This window comes from Kryptolebias marmoratus, linkage group LG3 (assembly GCF_001649575.2).
Source record: "Kryptolebias marmoratus isolate JLee-2015 linkage group LG3, ASM164957v2, whole genome shotgun sequence".
In the NCBI taxonomy this organism is placed as follows: Eukaryota; Metazoa; Chordata; class Actinopteri; order Cyprinodontiformes; family Rivulidae; genus Kryptolebias; species Kryptolebias marmoratus.
In genome coordinates, this window is record NC_051432.1 from 11,149,155 (window position 1) to 11,175,489 (window position 26,335).

Consider the following 26,335-nt stretch of genomic DNA (forward strand, 5'->3'; position numbering starts at 1 on the left):
AAGTTTCATTAAAATCCGTCCAGTGGTTTATGAGATATTTACTAACCCTACAGACAAACACGCACGTATACACAGGCACAAACATAATACCTTGAATCCTTTGGTGACATGCATTATTAAGACACAATAATAATAATAATAATAATAATAATAATAATAGGCCGATGAACATTTAACAAAACATGTGAAGTGTCAATATGTGTTTTAGTTTTTGTTGCCATAATGAGCACAAATTAAGCATTTATATTTACTTATTTATTCCAGACAAAAATAAACTATAGTTACATAAGCCAGAAATGCTTTGCTCATTATTTAAGGTGTCATGTGCTCTGCTTAGCCTTTGTTTTATTCGATTCTAGTTGATTTTTAAATCATTTTTTCCAACCCACGTATTAGACTGCAATCTGCAGTAATAAAGTAAGTAAAATAGTCTTCAAATAAGTAAAACTCAGTCTCAAAGGATTGGTTATTATGACTGTGTTGTCGTTTAGACAAACGGGAGAGGAAGTCCCGCCCCCTCGCATCACCTAAGCCTCTGATTGGCTCCGAGGATTGCCACTCAGGTAACAGCTATGTCTGTGGTCTGAACGGTCAGCTGGAAGCCCCCCTCCCTGTGTTCCAGTCTAGTGGATTTATCTCACCATCAGAGCTTCGTCGGTTTGGAGGGAAGTGACCCCGCGGAGAGACGGGATGATGCCGACGACAGCGACCGATGGCGCGATTATCGAGACGTGAACGAACGTTAAAGGGTGTTTCCGCCTATTGGGCTGCTTAGACAAAAAAATAAAATAAAAGATAAAGAGAAGCGTCGATGTGATTCCTCCCCATCACCGTCGCGCGGACGCCGTTTGTAAAGATGATGCCGGGGAAGCATTTCAAGGTCCAAGAAGTGAGCTGCTGCATCAAGTACTTCATCTTCGGATTCAACATCATTTTCTGGGTGAGTCCGAGGTTTGTTCTTTTTTACTTTACCACACTGACAGGACGTGTTGGACATACACACACACACAGAGGGGAGGTTTGTCCCTGCAGTCCTCTGTCCCCTTGTCACCATCTGTAATCAGTCTGTGCAAACCGCTGCAGAGGAAAACAAACAGCTCCTCTCATGCCTGGCACACACACACGCACACACGTATACACACACAACACAACACTGGGCCTCCCAGTCACCACCTGGTGGCCTCCTGTTTCACTGGTCACAATAAAGAAGAAATGGGCTAATTATTTGTATATTATCGTGTGATCAAAGTCATTTATTAATGTAGGAGGAATCAGAAACTGCATAAAACTGGTTTGCTTTTTTTCCCTTCTCCCACAACCGAATGCAGCACGTCAGCACAAACTGTCAAGCACGGTGGTGGAGGGGTGATGATTTGGGCTTGCAGGCGTTGACTTGATGATGAACTCAAACTGTGTGTTCACCAAAGTGTTCTAGAGCATCGACATACGTATTAGGAAATCCTGGCTCAAATGCCTTCTCTTGTTTTGGGGACTTGAAGCACGCAGGACCTGGTTTACGGAAGCAGCCATGCTGTGTTTTAGGACCAGAGTCTGTGCATTAGGCATTCGGGACTTTAAGTCCCACCAACACCCTCCCCCTTCACACAATCATATATGATATACGATCTTTATTTTAAACATGAAATAACAACAACAGCAAGGTAAGATCTATAGCTGTTTTTCTATTGTCCAGTCAGCATGACCCACTTCGCCCTAATTCAACCTGACCAGGTTTTACAGTCTTGGTTGTTTTCGATGTAACTGAGAGTTATCCCGATGTGGGCGGGTTGTCATAGCGTGGCTGCTTGAAACTTATCCTCTGGTCATCCTCTGGCCAATCAATGGCCTACAGCTGACGCCAAATCTTCAGCTCGCTTAAAACTTGGCCAATGAGGTTCCAAGAAGTGAGCTGAAAGTGGGTGGAACCAACCAATGGAAAGGCTCTGAACGTGCTCCGGGTCGACCTGAGTAGGACCAAATCGAACCCATGGGAAAAGGCCAAACGTGAATCAACAAGAATCAGCACCTGAAAAAAAAAAATCTTTGTACTTTTATTTATTTCCGTATTTAAATTTTAATAAGGTCAATGGCCCGACGGAACATAAAACTTGTACAGGGACCATCCTGTGGTGACACCGTACCCGTTCTGGCTTCAACTTCTGGGTTACCATATGGTGTCCAGTGCTTCCTTATGCTGGATGTTCTAGAGGCAAATGTGAGGCCATCTGTCCGACAGCTAAAGCTGTGCCAAAATTGAGTCATGATGCACCAGGATGATGATCCCAAACACAGCAGCAAGTCTACAACAAAATGGTTGAAAAAGCAAGAACAAAAACAATCAGAGAGTTGCAATGACCCAGATCTCAACCTGATTGAAATACTATGGCGGGACCTTAAAAGAGCTGTGCAGAAACGGCTGCGAACCTCAGTGAACTAAAGCAATAATAAAAAGCGGAGTGGGTATAAATTACTTCAATCACTGATACAGTCAGACAGAAATTTACTCATTTTTCCTGCTAAAGGAGGTTCTACAAGCTACTAGTCATGTGTGTGTTTAGTTTTTAACACACAGCTTTTCTATTTTGGCTTCATTTTTGTTTGTTAAATATTTCCACGTGGGATATGTTGTGTGTTTATGTACACTTGATGTTAGATTTAAATAATCATATAACACTGGTAAAGACTAAATCACTTTTTTATGTATTGATACGCATAACCCTAGATTTGGAAGAAGGTGGACATTCATTTTTTCGTAACTGTAAACTCTCTCTAGCAAGTTTCCAGAGGCGTCTCTTATGTGTCTCCTATCCCTCAGGGTGAGTCCAGCCTCTCGGCAGAGGAAGCTCATGCCAGCAGCTTGTTTTCATGACCTCGTTTTTTCATTCATTACCCATAGTTCATGTAGACTGAATGACAGTCCACAGCTTTGCCTTTTGGCTCAGCCCTCTCTTCCCTACAACAAATATGTCCAGCATCTGTTTCACTGCAGTCGCTGCTCCAATCCACCTGGTAATTTGATGATATGTTCCAACCCCAGTCATGAACTAGACCCCAAGATACTTGAGCTCTTACGCGTGGGAATTATCACCAACTGCCAAAATAGTGGAGGGGCTTGTGTCTTCCAAGGACCTCAGGAGTTATGTGGTTTTCACCTGGTACAGGTGAGCTCCAATCCTTAGAAGCTATTTATACTGTTTTGCTTGAGTTTACAGTTTTTAATCAGTCTGTCTTTCTGAGCGCTGCTAGATATGTACAATTCTTCACACTTTGTGCTGTGTTTTCTAGGTAAGGCTTACGTTAAAAAAATTTGGACAAAAGCAAGTCAGTGGGGCTGGTGAAAATGGCAGATGAAAATGGTGGTTTTAAAGCAGTAACTGCCATGACTCATCCAGTGTCGTGGCTCCATGGCCAATCAATGGCCTGCAGTCTGATGACATGAAATCATCGGCTCGGCGTGGCTCGCCTGGGTAGGTGCTAAAGTCTGAGTCGGAAGCAAGTAGGATCACCCAGTGGAAAGCCTCTGAACTCAGGCTCTGTTGACCCAAATAGAGCCAAGTCAAGCCTATGAGAAAAGGGCCAACTATATAAACTACTTGGGAAAGATCAAGAAAAGGAGGAAATGGAGCAACAACTGTAACTTGTGTATGACGAACCAAAGACTGAGTACTAGGCATACCATGACCTTTGATGTCCGCCTTTATTATATGCAGCCAAAAAATGGCATCAGAGGACTTTTGATCAGCCTTGCTATGATGATCCCACCCACATCGAGGTGGCACTCAGTTGTATGAAAATTCAGAGATTGTGTAGAATCTAATTAGGTTCAGGTGGGTCGTGCTACACTTGACAATCAAAAAATGTCTTTTGTGACTCTGAAGTTTTCCACAGCAATTTGAAAAGTAGGCATACACCACTTCATCCCTGACCGGTCTGGTGTGTTCTTTGGTCTTCATGATGCTGTTTGAGCACTAACATTTTGCAACAAGCCTCTGAGGCCTTCACAGAACAGCTGTATTTATACTGAGGTCAAATTACACACAGGTGGACTCTATTTGCTAAAAAGGTGACTTCTGAAGGTAACTGGCTGCACTGGATTTTAGTTTTAGGGTATCAGAGTAAAGGGTGCTGAATACAAATACACGCCACACTTTTCAGATTTTTATTTGTAAGACTTTGAAAACAATATATCATTTCCCTCCATTTCATATTTGTGCACCATTTTATGTTGGTCTATCACAAAAATCCCATTAAAATGTGGAATAGGTCAGTGGTATGAATACTTTATCAAGGCACTGTAAAATCAACTTTTCCTTTTTTTTTGGTAAAGTTACAGCTGAGGTCGTCTCTTAATTCACAATAAATATTGTAGTTTGATTGGGAAACAAGATTATTGTTTAATACTTTTTATGGCTGTTTTGGACAAAAAATGATCATATTTATGACAAGACCCTGGATAATCTGGATTATCTGCCTCAGTAGTAGTAGTAATGTTGCGTCTAATTGGTGAAGTTAGAAGTTTTCTTTTAAAAAACTTCTAACGCCTGGTGGTCGGTGGTTAGTGCTATGGTGTTGTAAATTTGAGGATGCTGGTTTGACCCCATGTTGCCTCAGAACGAGCATCCGGCGTAAAACAATTGCCAAATCCTCTGTGCTAGTTCACTCTCTATGGTGATCCCTGCATAAAGACAGAAGCATCTGAAAAAAAAAAAAGATATAAATTTAACACTAGAATAAAACATGCAGTCATACAATAAGACCTCCACTGTGTTTTCAGGCTGTTTGAAGATGCTTTCTAATGTGGGAGCTCTGTCCTGATGCTGCAGACGGAGCTGAGATGTAGTAGTTTAGTTCTGGACCACCGCCAGGAAACTTTCTCTGTGGTTTCTCTCCACGTGCTTCTGTGTGATGACGACTTGTTGAGTCGCATTAAATAATCTCGCTCTCCGGTCTCTCGTTTGTCAGTTCCTAGGACTGACGTTTCTCGGCATCGGGCTGTGGGCGTGGAGTGAAAAGGTGAGTGTTGTTTTTTTTAAAATCTCTTTATGATCTGCAAGTTGCATTGAATTGTATCGATCTTTTTAAGCCACCGACATCTGCAAATAATCATCAGACAATTAGCTTTAATTTCTGACTTTAAAGCCGACGGCGTGGAATGCCAAAGTGGCTTTACTGAATCAGAAAGGAATGTCCCCGTTTTCCTGTGAGACGCCCTCAGGAACAGTAGACTGATTGGATCTGATGCTTTTCACTGATGCGTTCACCGTGACACTCTCGGGAAGGGGGTGGGGGTGCTTGGCTTGTAATGATGAGCATTTGAGGATGATAGCCCTTGATTGTTGTTTACGTTGTTTGACAATTATTTTGGTACTCACTGGGTTCATGTAAAACCTCCCCGGGTCACCTTTCAAAATGTCTCAATTATTCGGACCAGCGATCGAAGAAAAGCAAAGACAACCAGCCTGTTTCTGTTCAGAGGTAATAAAACTCCATGCAGCAACACTCTTGGACAGAAGCGGCTGATTTCCCATTTTTTTAGCTTTAAAATAAATTAAATCTGTTTACTGTACAGAGGACATATTCTCAAACCTCCTTGCCATCATCACTGTAGGATCACAGAGAACTCCAACGATGACGGTGTCTTTTCCCTTTTTATGGTCAGAAATGCTCTCCTCACAACTGTCTTCTGTCATCATGATGCTTTCAGTGGGGTTTAGCATCTCGACCACTGTCGTCTAATCTAGGCACCCGGTGACAGTCTTCCATTTGGCCAGATAAAGTCCAACAATCATCTGCATTACTAATATTGTTCACATTGATAAGTGATTATATATTATGCAGCTCTAGATTTGAGATAGTTGGTAGCTAGGGTTACCAACTTCCATAAAGTTAAATGGGAAACACAGGGAGTTGTGATGCAATATCCATACTCTGTCATGTCATCATGGTAAATACAACTTTACCTCTTTAGCAGACAGTCCGTTTACAGGTATTTTCCATGTATGAAGCTTTAAAAAATTATAAAACATTTAAATTCTAGTCATATTTGCATTTTGGGATGATAGGAATATTTGAACAGTTGTTGACACTGGAGTAGCTTGATCCTGGTCTTAAAAGTAGACAGGGTGGCATCCTCACAGACAGAAACTGGAAAATTGGTTCACAAGAGAGGAGCCTGAGGAGCTCTGCGTCCTGTTCTACTTTTACTAACTCTATGCACCACAAGTAAACGTGCAGCCTGAGAGCAAAGTGCTCTGTTAGAAAAATATGGAACAATAAGATCTGTAATATAAGATGGAGCTTGGTTGTTGAGAGCTTTGTATGTTAGGAGTCAGATTTTAAAAATTATTCTGAATTTGACAGACAGCCAATGGAGAGAAGCTAAAACTGGAGAAATCTGATCTCTCCTCCTAACTCTGGCAGCAGCATTTTGGATCAACTGAAGACTTTTTAAAGATTTTTTTCTTTTACACCCAGATAATAAAGATTTACAATAGTTCAGCCTAGATGTGATAAAGGCATGGACCAGTTTTTCTGCCTCATTTTGGGACAAGATGTTTCTAATTTTAGTGAAATTACACAGCTGGAGGAAAGCGGCCCTTGTAGCATTTTAAGTGTGGGGGTTATCCTGATCAAAAATGGATTTATGTCCTGCAGGCTGGTAATATCTTTGGTCAGTCTGGCCTGGATGCTGACACCTGGTTTAGATGATAGTAATGTGGGTTTATTGCAGCTGATATCTTTAAATAATCTCCCATCACAAGTTTTTCTAATATTGTGCATCACACACTCTTGTTAAGAGAAATTTTTTAATGTGGATTCAAGAGAAGTTAAATCTACTAACTTACCAACTTCAGTCCCAAGAGTAGTTAGTTTTAATGAAAACTTTATTGAAATTTCAGATTCTGAGATTACCTTTTAAACTTCTTTGCTTCGTCCTCAGGGTGTTCTCTCCAACATCTCGTCCATCACTGACCTGGGGGGCTTCGACCCCGTATGGCTCTTCCTCGTGGTGGGCGGTGTCATGTTCATCCTCGGTTTTGCTGGCTGCATTGGAGCGCTACGGGAGAACTCTTTCCTGCTAAAGTTTGTACGTTTCCCCACAGGTTCCTTTTTAAAGGTTTCATCTCCCAACGATGTGTTCATTTTCCCAAAGCTCTGAATGTTTATGTGTTTTAGTTCTCCGTGTTCCTGGGTATCATCTTCTTCCTGGAGCTGACCGCAGGAGTTCTGGCCTTCGTCTTCAAAGACTGGATCAAGGACCAGCTCAACTCCTTCATCAACAACAACATTCGGGCCTACAGAGACGACATTGATCTGCAAAACCTGATAGACTTCACCCAGGAATATGTGAGTGTCATGTGTTGTTTTTTAAAAAAATTTTTTTATATAGTTTCTGCTCTGTTTTTACCCTCGTATTGTTTTGACCTTGTGTTTAAAAACAGTCGTTCCTTTCCGCCGGACATTCTTGGCTTCAATGCAAGCGTTAGTTGATGTTTGTTTAACCTTGCAGTGGGAGTGCTGTGGAGCCTTCGGCGCCGACGACTGGAATTTGAACATCTACTTTAACTGCACCGACTCGAACCCGAGTCGTGAGAAATGTGGCGTTCCCTTTTCTTGCTGCACCAAAGATCCGGCGGTATGTCTGCTTCTTCGCAAACGGTTTACTCCCATTTCCGTGGAGCAGAACGCTCCAAAAAATGACTGTAATTTACAAAGTTTTCTCTCTAAGAGTTTGTAACATGCACAGGGGTTTTAGAGGGGTGTTTTAGATAAGTCTTCCTGGTGAGAGATAACAGCGTTATCTGTGCTGTCCACATGTCAAATGTCATGGCTGGAGTCCAACAGGACGTCCAGCCGTCAGTGTTTAGTCCTCTCAGACTCTGCTGAGTCTGAAAGCGGATGGGAGGAAACCTTGAGCAAGGCTTTTCTTTTCCTTTATGTTTGGCAGAAAAGTACTTTTGCAGCTGCCCACTGTGCACAGCACTTACAGCTCTTTGCTGCAGCAAAACTCTCTCATTTCTCTTTAGTAGAGCTGCTCAGAGACATTTATTTGCTGACCTGAGTTTGTGCTGCCCCACCAAAACTTTCCCAAAGTAAAACTTCATTATAAAATGTATTGATATAGAGTTGTTAAGTCCCAAGTGGATGGTGTAGTGCCATCTAGCTGCAAAATGGCAATCTGCAGTTTACAGAATATCACCCAAATTTTGCTAAAAACAAAATCCCTCCTGTAGAGCCACTGTTAGGTTTATACATGTTTCACAGTTTGGATATTTTATAACACATCCAACAGATCCTTTATCAAACCAATGAGTGTTCGGGAATCTTTTAAAATTTTTTAGTTCAAAGTACAATTTGAGGCAAGTAAATTCACAAACAAGCAAATTAATTAGAGTTTTGTTGCAAATATCGTAATAATATTTATTTAAACTCAAATATTACCCTGAAAACAGGCCCTTGTTGTTGTTTCTGTTCTAACTGCATTGATTTTTATGTGAATCAAACAAATTAAACCATCGTTTCTCCTCAGGAGGACGTCATTAACACTCAGTGTGGATACGATGTACGTTCAAAAACGGTGAGTTTAAACTCCATTCAACAAGTAGCCATGAATATAAGAGCCTAAAGAGCAGAAACGGAGCTGTCGTGGCTTCTTTTTGCCTCAGGCAGGTTCATTTGTCTGGATGAGGTCATCGGTTACTCCACCCATGGTCACAGTATTCCTCTTTCAATATTTTTTCCCATTCCCTCACTCTTCAACACACAGCAGCTGGGTCTTCATCAGTACTTAAGGCGGTGTGTGTGGTATTACTCATGCAGCAGCAATGCAATGCAAATTGTGAGCCCCCCTCTCCCCATCATTAGCTCTGGCCGTTCTCCATGTGAGCCCAGTGCAAGAAAAAGGCTCTGTTTGTTTTCTTGGCTTTACATGTGAGCTAAAGTGAAGCTGTTTTAACAAGAGTCAGAACAGGAAAACAGTGAGCTGACTTTATGTTAACAACTTGTGTGTGTGTGTGTGTGTGTGTGTGTGGGGGGGGGGTACTGTGAAGGAGGCCGCAAGTTAAAAATAAATCATGTGCTTTCATTAAAGAGACAGTTCAGATCATTTTGGGAGGGTTCTGTGGAGAGGTCATAGACAATTAATATCTCACCTGTTGTAAGTAGCTCTTTGAACGACTTCAGTTTGGAGCTACAGAGCTTAATACTGGCCAGGTTGATGAGCTAATGGCTAGTCCGAGCAGAACCAAGACTTGGTCTAGAATGGGTTACGTGGTAATGGGGCCCATGTGGGCAAACCCACAAAAGGTTGCCCACTTATGGGGCACAAAAATGCAAAACGTGCTTCTGGGATTTTAGTGGAATACCACAGAAAAATGGTTATGAGGCCCATATGAGGTACCATATAAAGTAGGCTGTGCAGGGTTTGGGTTTGCCCACAGAAAGCCCTTAGTGGGACTCAAAGGGGCAAAACTGCTTTGGTCCCAAATGAGGGAACCTACAGAGCACATTGGTGGGCAAACCCCCAGTAAGCTTGCCCTGTTTGCATAGGCTAAATCAAATGGGGGGCCATGTGGGATTTATGTGGGTTTGTCCTGCCCACAGAAAACCCACAGCAACCTATGAGGGGCCCACACATGTTTGCTGGGAAAGTGGATTGCTGTCTTTGTCAATTAACTCTCTTCTCAAAAATTTAACAGCGGTTCTTGTGAAAGGTATTTTATAAACCTTTACACCAGCATCAGCATCAATATTACACACTTACTGACGTAGAATTTTTTTATTTCATCATTTTGCACGCATAAATAATAGCAGCAGCAGCAGCAGCTAACTGTAGCACTTCCAGTGCAGCTTGAGACACATCTGGCAGGAATGTTATATTTGTAGCAGAATAACTGTTCAATGAACAACCGATGGTGATGTTAAGGTTTATAAAGTAAACCACTTTGAAATTTTTGAGTTTGGATTTGTTTTAAGATGGCCGCAACTGATTTTTTTTTTTGTCTCGACCTTGCTAAGACTAGTCATTAGCTCATCAATGTTGTCAGAAATAAACTCTTATTTCGCCAAACTGAGCTATGTACAACAGATAAGATAATTATTGTTCGTATCCTTTCTACAAGACACAACTTCAAGTAATTTGAACAATCCCTTTCTGGGTAACTTTCTTATCAAGAACAGTGACTGCATTTGAAAGTGAAACTCATCTTATAAATGCATTTGACTGCAATTCTGGTTTGACTTGTGAATGTTTTGCCAGGACGCCGAGCAGAGAACCTTCATCTATATCAAAGGCTGCGTCCCTCAGTTTGAGAAGTGGCTCCAAGACAACCTGACTGTGGTGGCTGGCATCTTTATAGGAATAGCATTATTACAGGTGGGGGTAAAGAGCGTGGGGAAACGTTTTTTATTTTTATTTTTTCTCACATCTGATCCCTTTAAAATACTTTCATTTTTACCCTAACATTTTTGCTCGTGTCTGCCTCCAGATTTTCGGCATCTGTTTAGCTCAGAATCTTGTGAGCGACATTGAAGCTGTGAGAGAAAGTTGGTAAGTGGCAAAACGGTTCATCCATATAAGCTCCGCTCCAGTTGAGCTTATTATGTTAACGTGAAAAAGGGAAATGAGGGGGAAATTTTGCTGTGTATATAATTTCCTTCTTCTTCTGATGGAAAATGGTATAAATGCGGTGGCTTTCACTTGCAGATGTGCTCACTAAATCTTCCTCTGGTGATGCATTATATGTCGCAACTTTCTTGCACCTGTTTCTAAATCTGCTGTTTTGCTTTCAGTTTGTTTTCCTAAAGCCTACACAGGCAAGAAGCATGTATCAGGTAATCGCTGAGAGATTTTATTAATCACACTGCAGTATGAATTCATTGTTTTTTTTGTTTGTTTTTTAGTAATAACACATTTTTTTTCTTCACAGAACTTTGCAGTTTGAGGTCCAGCAGCATACGGAAGATTTAATCAGCAGAGTTCCCAGCATGAAGAATCTCATCCATATGTAAATAGTAAATTAAGAATTGATTTCAGAGTTATTTCGAGGGAAATGCGACCTCTGAAATGCGTTGTACCTTCGACACGACGTAAACAAATTCATCTCAGTGCAGCAAATCTAACGCTGAAGGAGGAACTGAGGGGGGGTAATGACTTGTGCGGACGAGAAGCGAATTGAGAGTTAAGATTTGCTCTGAGGCAGGGTTCCTTTTTTTGAAATGGGGTTTTATTTTTCTAAGTTTGCCATCTGCGACGAAGCGTTGAAATTCTGGAAATGCACTACATGCCGTTTGTCCGCTGCTAGGACATCGGCTCTCCTAAAAGTGTTTGATTTCATATTTTAGAAACGTTTATTGGTTTCCTGTCAGTTGGCTGGTTAGCACTTTGTAAAATGAAGCTAGCATTCCCCGAAGGAATGCATATCGCTCGCCGTCTTGCACGCCAACGTTTTAAAAAAAAGATCTCCTTCAACGCTCCGAATAAGTAGCATGACTCTCAGCTACTATCACATCAAAAGTGTAGTTATGTCTATATAAAACTGACTGATATATGATTTGTATGTTTGCTAAGGTTGATTAGCTGTGGCAGCACCTTGAATCGGGTTGACCCTAAAAGTTAATGAGTTGTAGATGCCCAAACAGTCATTACCTTCTGAGATTACCTTCATTAAATTCAGCCCACAAGTTCACAAGATATTTAGCTCACAAACAAACACACGGACACAGGAGATTACAGGATTACTTGCCTTTCATGGCGGCGGGCGATATTAATTTATGAAATCCACCTAAAGCTACTGAGACTTCAGTGTAGGTTGAACTGGGAGAAGATCATATTTGTACAGAAACAGAAATCACGGGAAGACGTACTCTGGGCCGCGGCCCGATGAAGATGGATGTGATAAACTTTGTAAAGTCGTAGTTTGATGAGGTCAGAAATCAGCCTGAAGCACTTTAATCATCATGAAGCTCCTTCCTGCCCATGAAAGACTGTTTCCCCCCCTCCTCCTTTCTTTATTTTAGCAGAAATCCCTGAAGGAGGCACATTCCATAAAAGCTATCAGACTCTACATAACTTTGCTAAAAAAAAACAAACAATAAAAAAAACCCCTCAGCTTAGGAGAAAAATCTTTCAGCATGTTTAAAACGTGATGTTGTGTGTTTTGCTCACGTTGTTCAAAAGTGTTCTTTTCTCCTTTAATTTAAATTGCTGACTTTTTTATTTTCTTGTTTTTTTTTAAATTTTTTTATTAACCCTGCTAGTGATGTTCCACTTTTGGTTTACCATAATTGGCTGATGTTCATCTGTAAAGTTTTCCAGCTCTTTTCCAAGAGTCAAAAACAACCTGCGTGCTGATTCCTTTCAGTGGTCCCCCAATCAGTGCGGATGTGATTTACAGTCCACTTACAGACAAAATGAACTCTGTCACCAGCAGGTTTCTGTTATTGGAGCCGTCGATTTTAGACGGCACCACAACACATTTAATTCTCTCTTTACATTTAAATAATTTTATATTTAGACAGCGTGAAACCACATCAGGTTTCTTAGTTTTCTTTTTTTTCTCTCTCTCTTTACAGCCAAACCTTTTGCTTTTCTGATGGACTGAACTGATTATTTTTTACTGAATCTTATACAGCCTGTTTCCTGAACCAGACACAGTGTCACATATATCTATATTTTTTCCATTAACAGCATCTGATTGTCTGTGTTTGTTGATCACATGCTTTTCTCACCACTTAGTGCCATATTAGCGAGTTCTACACACACCTGGCTGTAACTATGCTTTTTGTTTTACGCGTGCTTCTAAATCTTGTAAATAATGACAGTTAAAAATAAAATGTAAGTACACCTTCTTTCAAGTATGTTTTACCATTATTAAAAATTAAAGGTCATTACTTAAAGCTACTCATTGCAAAGTCATGAAGAAGGATAAAAAAAAAAGCAAAAATCTAAATACGCACAATTTTTTTGTCATATCAGTGGTTAATGCATCCATAAATTAAAAATTTGTAAGTAAAATTTGTGACCAGATGCCAACTACCTCATCTTCTCCAAGATTCTGCACTTGTCAGATTTCACCACATTTGTTTCCTACAGACTACAGCCAGCCTAACGTAGGTTAATCAGGTAACTCAAGCTTCTATTCAGTCAGATTCAGTCGAGTGCTTTGTTTACATTGAGTGTGGACCCACATTTCATATTTGCATATCAGTATATCTGGAAAATTACTGGAGTAAACCCTTTGAAACCGCATCGTCTGATATAATTCAGGATAACCTTTTGTTTCATTTCATAGTCTGCAATGAGTACCATTAAATACAACCTTCTATTAAAAAAACAAAAACAAATGATACATTCTTCTTTTAGGCATTTAAACAAAAAGGCAAAACCTGTAAGTGTAAAATCCTTCCTTCTTAAAAGTTAAGGTGAAAGAAGCAGCCAGCTGCTGCTAATCAAAGGCATCAATGAACTGATCAGCAGCAGGTGTGCAGCTTCTCTGGAAAGGATGGAAACATGGCTAATTAGTTACTCTAAACTGCCACTAGGTGTGTGTGATTGGTTGTTTGTCTTTATGTGGCCATGGCGTACTCCTCCTCTCACCCAATGACCTCTGAAGATAGACTCCCCACAGCCCTGAACAGGAACAAGCTGGTAAGGAAAATGGACGAATGGAACATTTTTACCTTTGAATGAATTCCAGTGTGAATGCTGCGTGTTTGTGGCTCACCTGATTAAAGTTGTAACAGCTGCCACAAAGATGTGATGTGGAGAGGCGTGATCCCCTGAGCTTCAGTGTTCAGCATCCACTTCATCTGAACAGGAATAAATAGTTACACAGTTTGTAGGTAAATGTTTTTACTCTTTAGTGTATGAAATATATTTCTGCAATACATTCTGAAGAATAAATAGAAAATGCAAACAGTGCCCAAGAGAATTAATCTTTGAGGGTTTGGAAAATTCACTGATCTTAAAGCAACTGCTGTTGCTAAAAAAAACAAAGAATAAGAACAATCTGGAAAAGACTAAACAAAATAAAGGTCATATCTTAATATGTAAACTATAGAATTCAACAAAGGCATGTCTTTTTACCCAACACCTGTTTCTAAAAACAAACAGAGCCCTTTTTTATTTGTGATTATGTTGTTGGTGTTGTAAGTAATCTGAAGACGAACTTAATTGAGGATTTTAACAGGCCATGGAAAATATTTTATTAATATTACAGTCTAAAAGAAAAACACAGCGTCAAAGCAAGGAATCCAGACATAAACTAACAAACCAGTAATGAGTCAGATAAACAAGGGAGGACAGTCGTGTAGGAGCAACAGAAACCCAATGTAATTATACTGTACATTATAAATGTAATTATATGTTACAAATGTAATTATACAGCAGAAGATGAATACTAATGGCTGCAGGTGAGTTAATAAGGAACAACAGATCAGATAATCAGAGGAAGTTGAGGATAAAAAAGTAACAAACAAATAATCTCAGAAACAGAAGAAGAATAAACGTAAAATAAAACAAAATGCATAAATATTCAACTCTTACAAAGGCAATAATAATATTAATACTTGGGCATAGACCAAACAGAACTAAAACTTAATGCCTATTCAAGTGTAATATTTTGCTGATTATTATCTCACTTGCTTCACTGAAAACTTTTTTTTTCTGTTGAACCATTTGCTTGTTCAGAAATATCTTGTTAGCCACGAAAAGAAAAACAGCTGTTGTTCAAATGACAGTTGTCTTGAACAGAAATGCTTTATGCTGTAGTTTTGGTATTAATGTCAAAACGTTCCACATTCAGATGTGGAGGTAAAAAATCTGAGGACGAGTTGTTTTGATCAAAGTATTCTGTTTTGGAGAGGGAAGTGTTTGTATCTAATGTTACGGCCATTTTCTGTGTTGCCATACTGTAGGTGTGAGAACAAATCTTGAGGATTTAACTGTAAAGAAATCAGCTCTGGGGTAAAACTGGTAAGTATTGGCGCCGCAGATAATTTGACCTAAAGAGAGATTTTAAAAAACGGGCAACACTTCGTGGTCCCTCTGATGGTTCTGTGACACTTTTTATATCTCAAGTTGTCAAACGGTTTGAAGAATAATATGCAGAGATGACTTGTTTACTTAAGCACAAACTCTTTTCCTTCAACTCATCACAGATAGTTTGCAGCTGTGATACCTAACCCTGATAAAAGCTTATCTGTGTGCTCCGTTATCATGGACTGATTGCAAACTCGAGCTCTAACCTTTGGACAGATGCTTCGGTGTTATATATCTTTTCTAAAGGAAATAACAGACAAGTCGTTCTCACTGATGTAATCATGTTCCCCGTCTCCGTTACAGTCACTAAGATTTGATTTGCTCTTATTTTGATCACATATATTCCTGGACTGCGTTGTTATAGACAGAGATCACATGAGTTGGTTTTGAATTTGAGGGAGTCCAGTTTGAGGGTCACATCCCAAGTCCTCCAGTCACCAGAGAAGTCTTCACTTGAATTTTGATGCCTTTTTTTTATTTTTGAGTTGCTTTCAGGTTGTTCTTACTAATTGTTTAAAGCTACACTCACCACCACCACCAACAACAAAGGGTTAAGCACCCAGACAGTGGCTGAAATGAAATAAAACTGCATGTGTTGAAAGTTCATGTGAGTGTATGGCAATGATTACAGTATCAGATTAGATAGATAACAGAGTTAGTGGTACAGGCACACCGCTGGTCCCATATCAGTAGGGTGTTGCACTCCCTCGGGCCTGGATACAAGCGGTACCGTACAGCTATCGTGTCCTATTCTGCAGCGAGTCAGCCCACATGTTGTAACTGGTCCGCAGGATCCAGCAGATCGACACTGCGTCAAAGCAAAAGTCCAAGTGAGTCACACATGTTCAAATTAAGGAAGATCATTCCCAAGGGAAGGACCTCAGCAACGACACAGGCAACCCATATGCACATGTTGTGTGGACAGGTGTTGTTGAAACGGGGTGCAAAGAAAGACGCTGTCTAGGAGGGGTAAGACATGCAGACGCAGGTTGTCATTGACATAATGCCGTGCTGCCAGGCTCTCTTTATGCACTACCAGAGGTGACCTGATGATGGCAGGAGTAACACTGATGAGTCTCTACACTGCACTGGTAGGACTGGCCCTCGCTCCTCGGTGCCACCATGAACAGGCTTGATGGTCGTCTGCAGAACTGAGATTCATCACTGAGTGTGACGCTGTGGCGCTTGTTTTAGTCTGGACCTGTGTTCAGATGGCAGACCATTCCATGGGGTTCTGTAATGCTTGGGACACTACAGTCGTGTGTGGGCTGTCAGGGTGTCTTCACGTACCCACTGCTTCCAACATGAAGCTACTGTGACATCTTTACACCCCGCATGTGCAACTACAGATTCACAATGCGACCCTTGTTAAACTCTGATAACTGATGGTTATGCTGTTTATTGCATTTAAGAAACATCCTGTGCATGTGTTGACCTTCACTCTCTATTTTGACTGACTAGGATGTCAGATTATTTTTTCCACTTGTGATGCCACCTGTGCCTATTCTAGATGTTGCACCTGTTTGCAAATCAAATCATTTACATACTCATTTACACACTGTACCCACTGCTGCTCTTTTTACCAAATTATGTCCAAACCAGACCATTGCTTCTGGGTGTTTTTAAGTTGTTTTTTTTTTGTCAGTAAGTATATTTATTACCTCACTCAGTGTTTAGCAGTCTATGAATCTCTATGATTAAAGTTCATAACTAGGATTGACTGTTTCTTAATTAGCTTCTTGTTTGGTTTTATCTCTAAATTAAAACATAAAGATAAAACTGTACTAAAACAAAACGTTCACCAGGTGATCTATGACAGGTATTTAGTCCTTATAAACCACAGCAGTAATTTCTGGCTGCAGGTGTTTAAGTTTAGCATGTCCTGAGCATCAGAGGGATGCAAGACTTTGTATTCTTCTTGTCAAAACCTACTTTTGTGTTAGTACAATGGCGTAAAAGGTGACATTACTTCTAAAAGACAAAGTTTAGAATGGTTTAAAGAAATTAACTGCTTTATATTTCTTGTAAATGTCCATTTGCTCGGTGTCTGTGCTTGGCAGCATCCGCTTTACTGAGTACTACAGTTTATAAACATCCTAAGTAGACACTTATGAGGTTTATAATAGGAGGTAATATTTGCTCGTAGTTCTGTGAGAGTCTTGAGTTGCCTTGACAGCGTGTGCTTTTAAAATCTATTCACAGATTTTGGGTGATTCTGAGGTCAGAGGATTGTTGGGATTAAAGCAAAATCTTTGATCCTGACCCTTCTTTAGGCCAGTTGAGGGGTTTCATTTGAGTTTAGACCAGCTGTCCTCTTCAACAACACCCCTAAAATTTGTTTCCACAGGCATCTCAAAATGAAATACTCTTCATGCGGCTGTGTTTAAATTTCTTGTTTTCTTGAGAATATAGGTTCCTTTTCATAAAGTGAAAACTGGTGACCAACGCAGAGGAAGAATACTGTTATCAAACACTGACACCTACTGGCCTCTCAGTGAAATGACCACATTCTCTGGCGCCATACAACAACTTCTGTAGTTCTGTGATAAATTACACTTTAGAGTTTTTAGGATGTGTGATTTACTAATTGACTGATTTACTGCCTGATCTTTAGTGCTTAAATAAAATGATAAAAATAAGTTTAATTTAACCACCAGTGGCAGTTAAATGGTGTTATTATTCATCATTGATATGGTTTATCTGTACTTTATGCCCATATATTTGTTTTTCATGCCTTACTGGCGATGATATTATATTTTGCCAATAACTGCTTGGATTAAACTTTGTCAGGAAAATTCTCATCTGTACATCTGTTAGTGAAATATCTCATGAAACACTGGATGGATTCTATTAAAACTTTTAGAAAGTAATCAGTGAATGTACATCTGCAGCTTATTAACTTTGGAGTCAATACAATTCAAGATGGCCACCATTAGCCAACACAAAATTGACTATAACTCAGCCAGTCAGTTTTACAGATATTGAGCTAAAATTAGATGTGAAGTAAGATCATCTTAGCATAAAGCTCTGGCATGAAAGATTCCAGGCGATATGCATTTATTGAAGAAGTGGGAGGAATTTAATTTAAATTGAAGATTTGACAAGTTTTATGAAATTGTCTGCAAAAAAAAAAAAAATGCAGTGGGTTGTGAAAATATCCCATTAAGGTTCACAAACTGAACCACAACTGAAGAGAGTCAAACCTTTAGGAAGCTGTAATCTGAGCTTTGGGGCCGGTTTCTCCAACAGGACTGCCCATTTCCTCCAACCAGCACATAATGACAAAGTGCCGACTGTTCATCTCTAGAAGAAATTAGGTGAAAGGTGTCTGGCATGAAAATCTCTACTTATCAGCTCCTGGTAACTATAACACTCTTATTTTATCATCTTTATGTAGTTTAATCTTTTTTAGCTCAAGGGGCCAACTGTTGAGTGTCCTTTGAGATTTGTGTCACGTTTTTATAAATCTGTAAATTCATACTGAAGGCCTACCTCTCATGATGAACTCAATCAATCAGATAATCCCATTGATTAATCAATCACATGTCCGCGCGCAGACTCGAACACAAAGGCTGCAGCAGGAGTTCCTGTCAAATCTGTGCTGCTCAGGTTAATGATTTGCAGATTTGCAGGTTATCTCGTACTTAGTACTTGAGCGTGGAGTTTGGAGTCTGCCCTCCCCTCAGATAAAACCTGACAGGAAGAGGTTTGGACTTGCTTTGCCTTTTCTTTTTCGGCCCTTTGGTGCCACTTCAGCCACTGGCTCTGCTGTGCGGGTTTCAATCATCTGGCTGCAGGGAGAGGACAAACAATGTTGGCTCTGGTGGTCTTCTTGCTCTGTGCAGCCTCTTCTGTGTCCGCATCTACCAAAGGTGAGTTAATGGGTGGCTGTGACCCTTTAAAAAAAAAAAATGCTGGAAGATGATAATCGTTAATAAATGAAATGAAGGCTGAATGAGTTCTATAAGGTTAGGAGGTCAGATCCTTCATCCTCTGTCAGTAAAATATTTGGTGTTCTGAGATATTTGACATTTTCCTTACAGCTTATCCTTAAAGGAGACACTGGATAACTGCTGATAGTCTTTCTGACTGGTTTACATGTTTAAGTTTCATGTTTTTTAGCTTTAAATAAGTAAAATGAATGAATGAATGAATCCCGGGTGGAACTACTACCATATTATAGTACAGTTTGGTGACATCAACCAGTGATAAGAAATAATAGAGCTCGAGCCAAGAAGCAATTATGAGAAATAACAAAATATAAACCCATAACGTTCTTTGGTGTTTTCCTTTTGATGTATCTAAAATATTTTGGTGGTTGTTGCAACAGACAAACTGACTCAGACGTTTTTATTTGATCAAAATGAGCTCGGGCGACTGGATGATGAAATCAAAAACTGACACGTCAGTGTGTCTTCCCTCGTGTCCCATCTATCAGGAGGACTGTCATTAATAGAGCAGAGATCAAAATCTGCTCTCACTTGGAGCACACCCAGTTCAGCAGCAGATGATTGAATCAGCTCTGCTCACGGTCCACCTCTGCAGATGAAAAAGAATGAGACACTGACAAGATGAGGTGTATTTCTGTTTGGAAAGCGTCCTTTAAAAAGCAAAAGGCCTGAAATTCAGTTTGGGAAGCTACAGAGGTGATGAGACCTCATTGTTGCTTTTTGTTACTAGTTTTTCTTTTTACAAGCTAATGTTAAGATTTTGACCCCACATTCATCGTTTCCCTGTACAATTATCAAGATATAATACAACAAGATTTTGAGGCAGATCAATAATAGCAGCAGTAGATTCATTTTTACTTGTAAAACTAAGAGCTTCACATGGGTAACTTTGAAAAAATAAAATATGTTGTCTGTGAGTAAAAAGAAAGTAGGTTTAGATGACACTTTTTGTCAAGAGAAAACATTTCAAACAGAAAAAAAAGCACAAAAAGATTATCAGCTTGACAAGAAAAGATGTTAATAATTGCTACTCACATTCCTTATCTTACGTCGCAGGTTAATATTTCCAGTGTGGGAATAATGTTTGATTGTGTAGAAGCTTTTGAATATAAATGGCGCTTTTGGTAAATCCCTGACTGATCAGTGTGCGTTGCCTACATGAAGCTGGAAGTTTTATCACAGATCTCGCTCAGTCTTGTTTGTTTCTCCGCTCTGATGCCTGTGTTTCATCAGGTGTTGCTGCTGGACCCCGGCTGAACAACAACCAGCTGTATAAATTCAGCTACACCACTGAGGTCCTGCTGGACAGGGTCCGAAGGTCCAGAGAGGGCAGCGTCGGCTACAGAATCTCAAGTGACGTGAACGTTAACCTAGTTTGGAGAGATCCAGGCAGCAAGGATGACCAGCTGATTCAACTGGCGGTATGTTGGTCTAGTCATATGTTAGGAGAGAGCATGATGAAATTTAAGATGCAGATTATGTTTGTCACTTTATGTTTAGGCTTGCATGCTTTTTTTTTTTTTAAGGTTTCTGCTAACCGTAAAGATTTGATGTTTTTCTTTTGTTTTCAACAGATCTCAAACGTGAGAGTGGAGTCTGTGTCTCAGAGATCAGAGAAGAAGAACGTCCTCCACGGCACCACAACTGAAAGCATCTTGGGGAAAACCAACCTGGCAGCTCTGACCAAACCTTTCCTGGTGCATCTGAAAAATGGAAAGGTGAGAACATCTGCAACTACATGTTATGGGGATAGTGGAAAGGCAGAAAGTTGTTCTCAGGGAATCTTTTTACAGAGCTCAAGTGATGATGCTGGCAGGGGAAGTGCCATATAAGTGTGCGTATGTGTTCATGCAAAGGTCAGCTGGTGCAGGGGGGTCAATGTCTGAATGAATGAGTCAAAGAACAGCCGGAGATTAATGGAAGAAAACGCTGTCAAGATAAAAGCACAAATGAAGTCACTGTTTTTAAATACATCTTGAGTCTGCAGTCACATTAGCTGCAGTCATGTTTACTACATGACTTGTTACTACTAGGTGAGTAACTAACGTAACTTGCAGCCATTTATGACAGTGAAATGACACTAAGCATGACGCAAACTGCTGATTTACACTGTGATGTAAACTGTGTAAATAAAAAAACAAAACTGTAATTCTGATGCTACTACTTTAGTCATAAACCAAATGGCAAAAGTGTCATACTCTGTTATAAGGAATTTCTCAGTATATGTGTACGTCGTAGTTTCATGTTGAGCTTATGTTACAAAAACTGAGTCTGCTGCATCACTATAAGATCATGAAGCTGATTTGACTTTGATAGTTGTGAACTGACCCTTTTTGAGGTGCTAATCCCAGGTCTGTTTCTGATCTTTGCTTTAAAGAATAACAATAATCTGATGTCATAACTATGCACACCTGTTTCTGAAAACAATCATACAAAAGGAAACTGACACCCTGAGAGCCTTATGGAGCCACAACGCTGACGGATGCTTTCATCAGTCGCTCATTTAGCTGTTGCTCAGCGTGTCCTAATATGTGTTGTCTGAAAGGATAATTATCTGTTTCAACATGTTTCCTTTCTTTGTTACTCAACTGGATGTAGACAAAAGCATTTTATTCCTACTGGGCAGAACCTGCGACTATCAAGAATCTAAAAAGAGGCCTTGTCAGCTTATTGCAGTTTCAGCTCCACACTGGGAAGATTGTTGAGGTAAATACTGCGATAATTCTCCCATATCCTGTTTTACCTCGATCATATTTAACAATGTGAAACAAACCGTGTTTTCAAACAGAACGATGTGTCTGGGAGGTGCACAGTTCAGTATCAGGCAACACGAGGTCAGGTCACAAGAACCAAGCTCCTGGAGACGTGCAAGACTTCAGACACCGGGTTTACCACACATACTAAGGTTAGTCAGACTCGAGGCTTTATCCTTCTAAAAGTTGAATCTTTGTGAGCGGGTCACTCATTTTGTCTGAACTTCCCTCCCATTCAGGTGTTGGGTGTGAGCAAGAAGTCCAATTCTGTTACAGTGTTCAAACTCAAAGACGGTTTCATCGAGTCAGCAGAGGCCGAAGAAACGCACTCACTGGCTGTTAATTCTCGTAGATCTGCTGCAGCTAAAGTTGTGTCCAGGTGAGGAGCCTGGTGATCCAATCACTGGTGGTGAAAATGATAATTGTGTTTTAGGTACATCATAATTGGCACCGCTGTAGTAGTAGAAGTCCTTGAGCAGGTCTTTTCATGCCACCCTGGCTTCAGCCTGGATCACACAGGGCTAAGACGGTTGGATAGACAAAATGTAAAAAAAAAACCCCTTAAACTTTCACTTGGAATCACACTGTTTTTGCACTTACGACACACTTGTATATGCAAGCAACTGCAAAAAAAATTGTGACATTCACACAACTTTCTTGCTGAAATCCAAGTTATTGTCTCAGTTAAGTCACAAAGTATTTTAAATATGTCTTAATCTGATCACAGTTTATTCTCTTCTTTTTGCCTTCAATCAATCACAATTTAGTTAGTCGGGTCGACAAACCCAACAGATATTTTTCACACTTTCTGACTCATGTGAACTCAATTGAGACAAGTTTTCAAAGCCCTTGGAAACATTTCAAGACATTTTGGAACCCCCCTGTGATTGCTGTTCGCAAATTGTTGCCAACAGTTGCAACCCCGTAAGATACTGGCTTTTGGTGATGTTAGGAAACGTATTCTGCAGTATGTGCCAGTGCAATCTGTATCTCTCAACCCCCCACACTGGATTTTAATGGAAATTTATTTTATAGTTTGGTATTTTGCAACAGCACTCTTTAACTGCGTATTTCTTTTCTCCCAGGCAAACCCTGGTGCTGGTTGGTATGGAGGCTGGACCTTTTGAGGCTGCTGGGAAAGATGTTGCTGGGGTTGTCAAGTCAATTGATGGCAAACTGGCAGCTGTTGGTGTTGTTGCTGAAAAGGTCAAATCCCAGTGCAGAGGCTGTCCATCAGTGAGTCCCTGTTTATTTTCACGTTTGAGCTCACACAGTGGTGTTTTCACTGCTTGGTGGTAACAGTTTTACATACTGTATATATGTGTAAAGATCAAACAAAACCCGAACAGCTACGCCAGGGTCTAAAAAATAAAGATAGGGCCAAAAATGTCTTTAAGCAGCTCCTCAAGTGGCCATTTTTAGCTTCAATATTCTACCGAGGTGTGAAATGTATATTGGAAATTCCCAAAAAAGTTAAAAAACAAACACAACTGGACTTATATTCTGTAGTTGACTTCCATACTACTCCTAGGGTGTTGATTACAGAATAGAAGTAAAGTTGTTTTTGTTTTTTAACTTTCTTTTTGGATTTGCCATGTCCTGGATGACTAAGAATCTACACCAGGATATTGGCAAAGGTAGGGTTTGGCTTTTTCTTTCTATACTATCTGCCATCAACATAACATCAATTTACAGTACTTACAGCAGGTCTGTTCCTCACTTTTATTAAAAGCAAAGACCACACACAATACTTTAATCTGTCAGCTATTATCTTAAAAATAGCCTCTAGAAAATCTGAAGAAATAAATCAACATTACCAATCGTTTCATTAAGCAGTCTGTTCAAACATATAGAACAGAAAACTGCATATCTTCTAAACGATATATAGAACAATGAATAAGAATGAGTCTTTAAATCACACGTAACACTCATTAAATACTGTAAATGTTTCAAACTCCTGGACCTGTTATTTTTACTTCTGTTGAAGAGCTTCAAGTCTTAATTAGGGATTAAACCCTTTCCTTACCTGTCATAGTTTCACCCACAATAAACCCCAGTGTTAAAATAACACCACTAAAGAGCAGAAATAAACACCTTTTTAACATTTGTGTCCTCTAATTTTTCTTGCACTGCACTTCTTGACTTTAAACACAAAAATGACAGCATCTAATTACCACGCATCTCTAAATGCCAAGCTTGAGTTTCATAATTTTAAGAGTATTTTAGGAAAGAAAACAAACTATCAAGTGCAAAATAATTGCATTCTTCTTTCCTTTGACTATGCAAAGGGGTGTTTATGAGTTGGACAAGTCATTACGATAAAATAACTCCTAATAGGCCCGCATTAGTAACCAGATATAGTATATTTTTGTACTTTAATTACTGACTGAAGATGATCCATCCTCTAATCCTCCAAATGTCCACCCCTCTTAGCTTCTTGAACATTGGCAGGCTGTACAGAAGCAGCTGGAGCCAGCAAGCCTGTCCAAAGCCACGGCTCCTCGCAGCTTCCTGGCCCTCCTCCAGAGCATTAGGAAGGCGTCCAAGGACGAGATCCTCAAAGTGCTGAAAAGTGCCAGCAAGACATCTCTGTAAACCAGCTCCTCTTTCTCTAAAATATTTGATTTCTACTGACAGTGGGTTGTGTTGCTAAAAATATCTATACTTTTAGCGTTGCGCACGTATGGATTCGGTACTTGTTGCTTCCTTGTTTTGTTTAACGAACTTCTGCTGTTGTCAGGCCTCAGGTGGTGGACGCCGTGACTTCTTCTCAAACCCCTGCGTCTCTGGACGCCATGCTCGAGTTTCTTAATTTCACCGACGCCAAGGGTTTGGTTTTGCAGGAGAGGTTTCTCTATGCGTGTGGCTTTGCCTCGCACCCCAACGAGAGGATGCTGCAGGCCCTGCTGGTAGGTGCCGCATGAAGCAAAGTGCACAATCCCTACCTGTAATCAACTTCAGCCGTGCGTTTTTCACTGACAGACAGTTCAGTTTGATAGATAACAAACTATTTATGCTGTACCAGCTCATTACTGAATTTCTTTTAATAAACTGCAATGAAGATGTTTGTGTTTTCAGAATATTTATAAAGGAAAGATTGGCAGCAAAGACATCAAAGAATCAGTGGTGATCATCATGGGAGCCCTGGTCCACAAGCTGTGTCTGAAAGGAGGATGCAATTTACCAGTAAGTTTTCTCTGAAGATCACAAGAATAACAAGTTACAACTAAACGGCTATTCAACACTTACTGTCATACTCTTGCAAGGGTCACAGAGTGCATGTTTTCCTCCAAGGAATGCCTTAGCGATTAAACCGAACAACTTTGATCCAGCAATCTTCTGCGTGTTTACTCCCTCAGACAGTGATGCAGGTGAAGAAGATTATCTTAGAAGGTCCTGAGAGCACAAAAGACGAGGCAGAAGTCCAGATGTACCTTCTGGCCCTGAAGAACTCTCTGCTGCCCGAGTCCATTCCCATCTTCAACAGATTTGCAGAGTCAGAGGTGGGGTCTTACAGCACCATTGCCCTGACTGCCCTGCAGAGATACGATGTCAGTCTCATAACCAGTGAGGTAAACCACAGCACACATCACACTTCACTTACTGGATTTTACTGCTCTTTTGAGGAATTCAGACTCACGCCGGACATTTTTTTTTTCAGGTTAAGCAGACAGTGAACAGGGTTTACCACCAGAATCTACGAATCTATGAGAAGAACGTGAGAGCTGCTGCGGCTGATGTCATCCTCAGCAGCAACCCGTCGTACATGGAGGTCAAAAATCTGCTCCTGTCCATCGGAAACCTGCCACATGAAATGAACAAGTACATGCTGTCAAAGATCCAGGACATACTTCGCTTTGAAATGCCTGCGAGGTGTGTTGAATAGTGACAAAGTATGCAGCAAAACAAAACTCTAATGCAGATGACACAATGACATGACGTTAGTCTCTGCGTTTTTACAGCAAGGTTATCCGGCGAGCTATGAAGGACATGATCTCCCATAACTACAACCGCTTTGCTAAAGTTGGTTCCTCATCTGCTTTCTCAGGATTTATGGCACGTAAGTAAAATGACAACAACAGCAAAAAAAAAAACCCCCCCAAAAACATTTTTTTTTTTAAACTTGTGTCATACATTTCCCCATCATAGTTATTGCTGCACTTTTAGTTTCTTGGAAAGTGCATTTAAAAGAGCTGCAAATTAATAAATCTTACAGTTTGCATCAAATAGATTTATGTTCTCCCTTTGAAATGCCTCAAGAGAGCTTGTTGTATTCCCTTGCTTGTTTACGTCAACATTTAACACATTTCCCTAGGGTTCACTGAGTAATTTGTCTGGCATAAAAGAAAAGAAAAGAAAGAGCAGCAACTAAGCAGTCTGCACGACTAAGTCTCTGATTTTTGAGCCACAACCAAAAGATGCCATGTGCTCTGTCGGCGGCAAAATTGAAAACGGTCTCCATGGACTCCTATGGGGCGCCGTTTGTAAAGGAGCTTGTGCTAAAAATTCATGCCTAAATTTTGTCACATTTAGCTTCTGCTAAAAATTCATGCCTAAATTTTGTCACATTTAGCTTCTGCTAAAAATTCATG

General features: G+C 40.2%; 2 protein-coding genes across 3 annotated transcripts in view; both read left to right on the forward strand.

Annotated features, from left to right (window-relative positions):
* The first annotated feature begins 555 nt into the window (after window positions 1-555).
* LOC108242519 (tetraspanin-5) lies at window positions 556-12,849 on the forward strand. Its single transcript, XM_017427801.3, has 10 exons — window positions 556-940; window positions 4,963-5,013; window positions 6,941-7,087; window positions 7,177-7,347; window positions 7,511-7,636; window positions 8,531-8,578; window positions 10,259-10,375; window positions 10,488-10,549; window positions 10,792-10,833; window positions 10,929-12,849. Exons 1-9 carry the CDS (start codon window positions 857-859, stop codon window positions 10,802-10,804), a joined length of 819 nt encoding a protein of 272 aa, XP_017283290.1. The 5' UTR covers window positions 556-856; the 3' UTR covers window positions 10,805-10,833; window positions 10,929-12,849.
* Window positions 12,850-18,318: 5,469 nt separating this feature from the next.
* Window positions 18,319-26,335, forward strand: part of LOC108231547 (microsomal triglyceride transfer protein) — a 13,545-nt gene continuing 5,528 nt past the window's right edge. The window contains exons 1-14 of one of the 2 annotated variants that reach the window (XM_037974625.1): window positions 18,319-18,400; window positions 18,797-18,912; window positions 20,224-20,411; window positions 20,565-20,708; window positions 21,589-21,696; window positions 21,779-21,895; window positions 21,983-22,122; window positions 22,829-22,979; window positions 24,177-24,334; window positions 24,484-24,652; window positions 24,822-24,929; window positions 25,103-25,315; window positions 25,405-25,616; window positions 25,706-25,803. In XM_037974625.1, the coding sequence (XP_037830553.1) occupies window positions 18,852-18,912; window positions 20,224-20,411; window positions 20,565-20,708; window positions 21,589-21,696; window positions 21,779-21,895; window positions 21,983-22,122; window positions 22,829-22,979; window positions 24,177-24,334; window positions 24,484-24,652; window positions 24,822-24,929; window positions 25,103-25,315; window positions 25,405-25,616; window positions 25,706-25,803 (1,867 nt within the window). In that variant the 5' untranslated portion in view covers window positions 18,319-18,400; window positions 18,797-18,851. Of the gene's footprint in view, window positions 18,401-18,796; window positions 18,913-20,223; window positions 20,412-20,564; window positions 20,709-21,588; window positions 21,697-21,778; window positions 21,896-21,982; window positions 22,123-22,828; window positions 22,980-24,176; window positions 24,335-24,483; window positions 24,653-24,821; window positions 24,930-25,102; window positions 25,316-25,404; window positions 25,617-25,705; window positions 25,804-26,335 lie in introns of those variants that run through there. The other variant, XM_017409056.1, reaches the window with a different exon arrangement.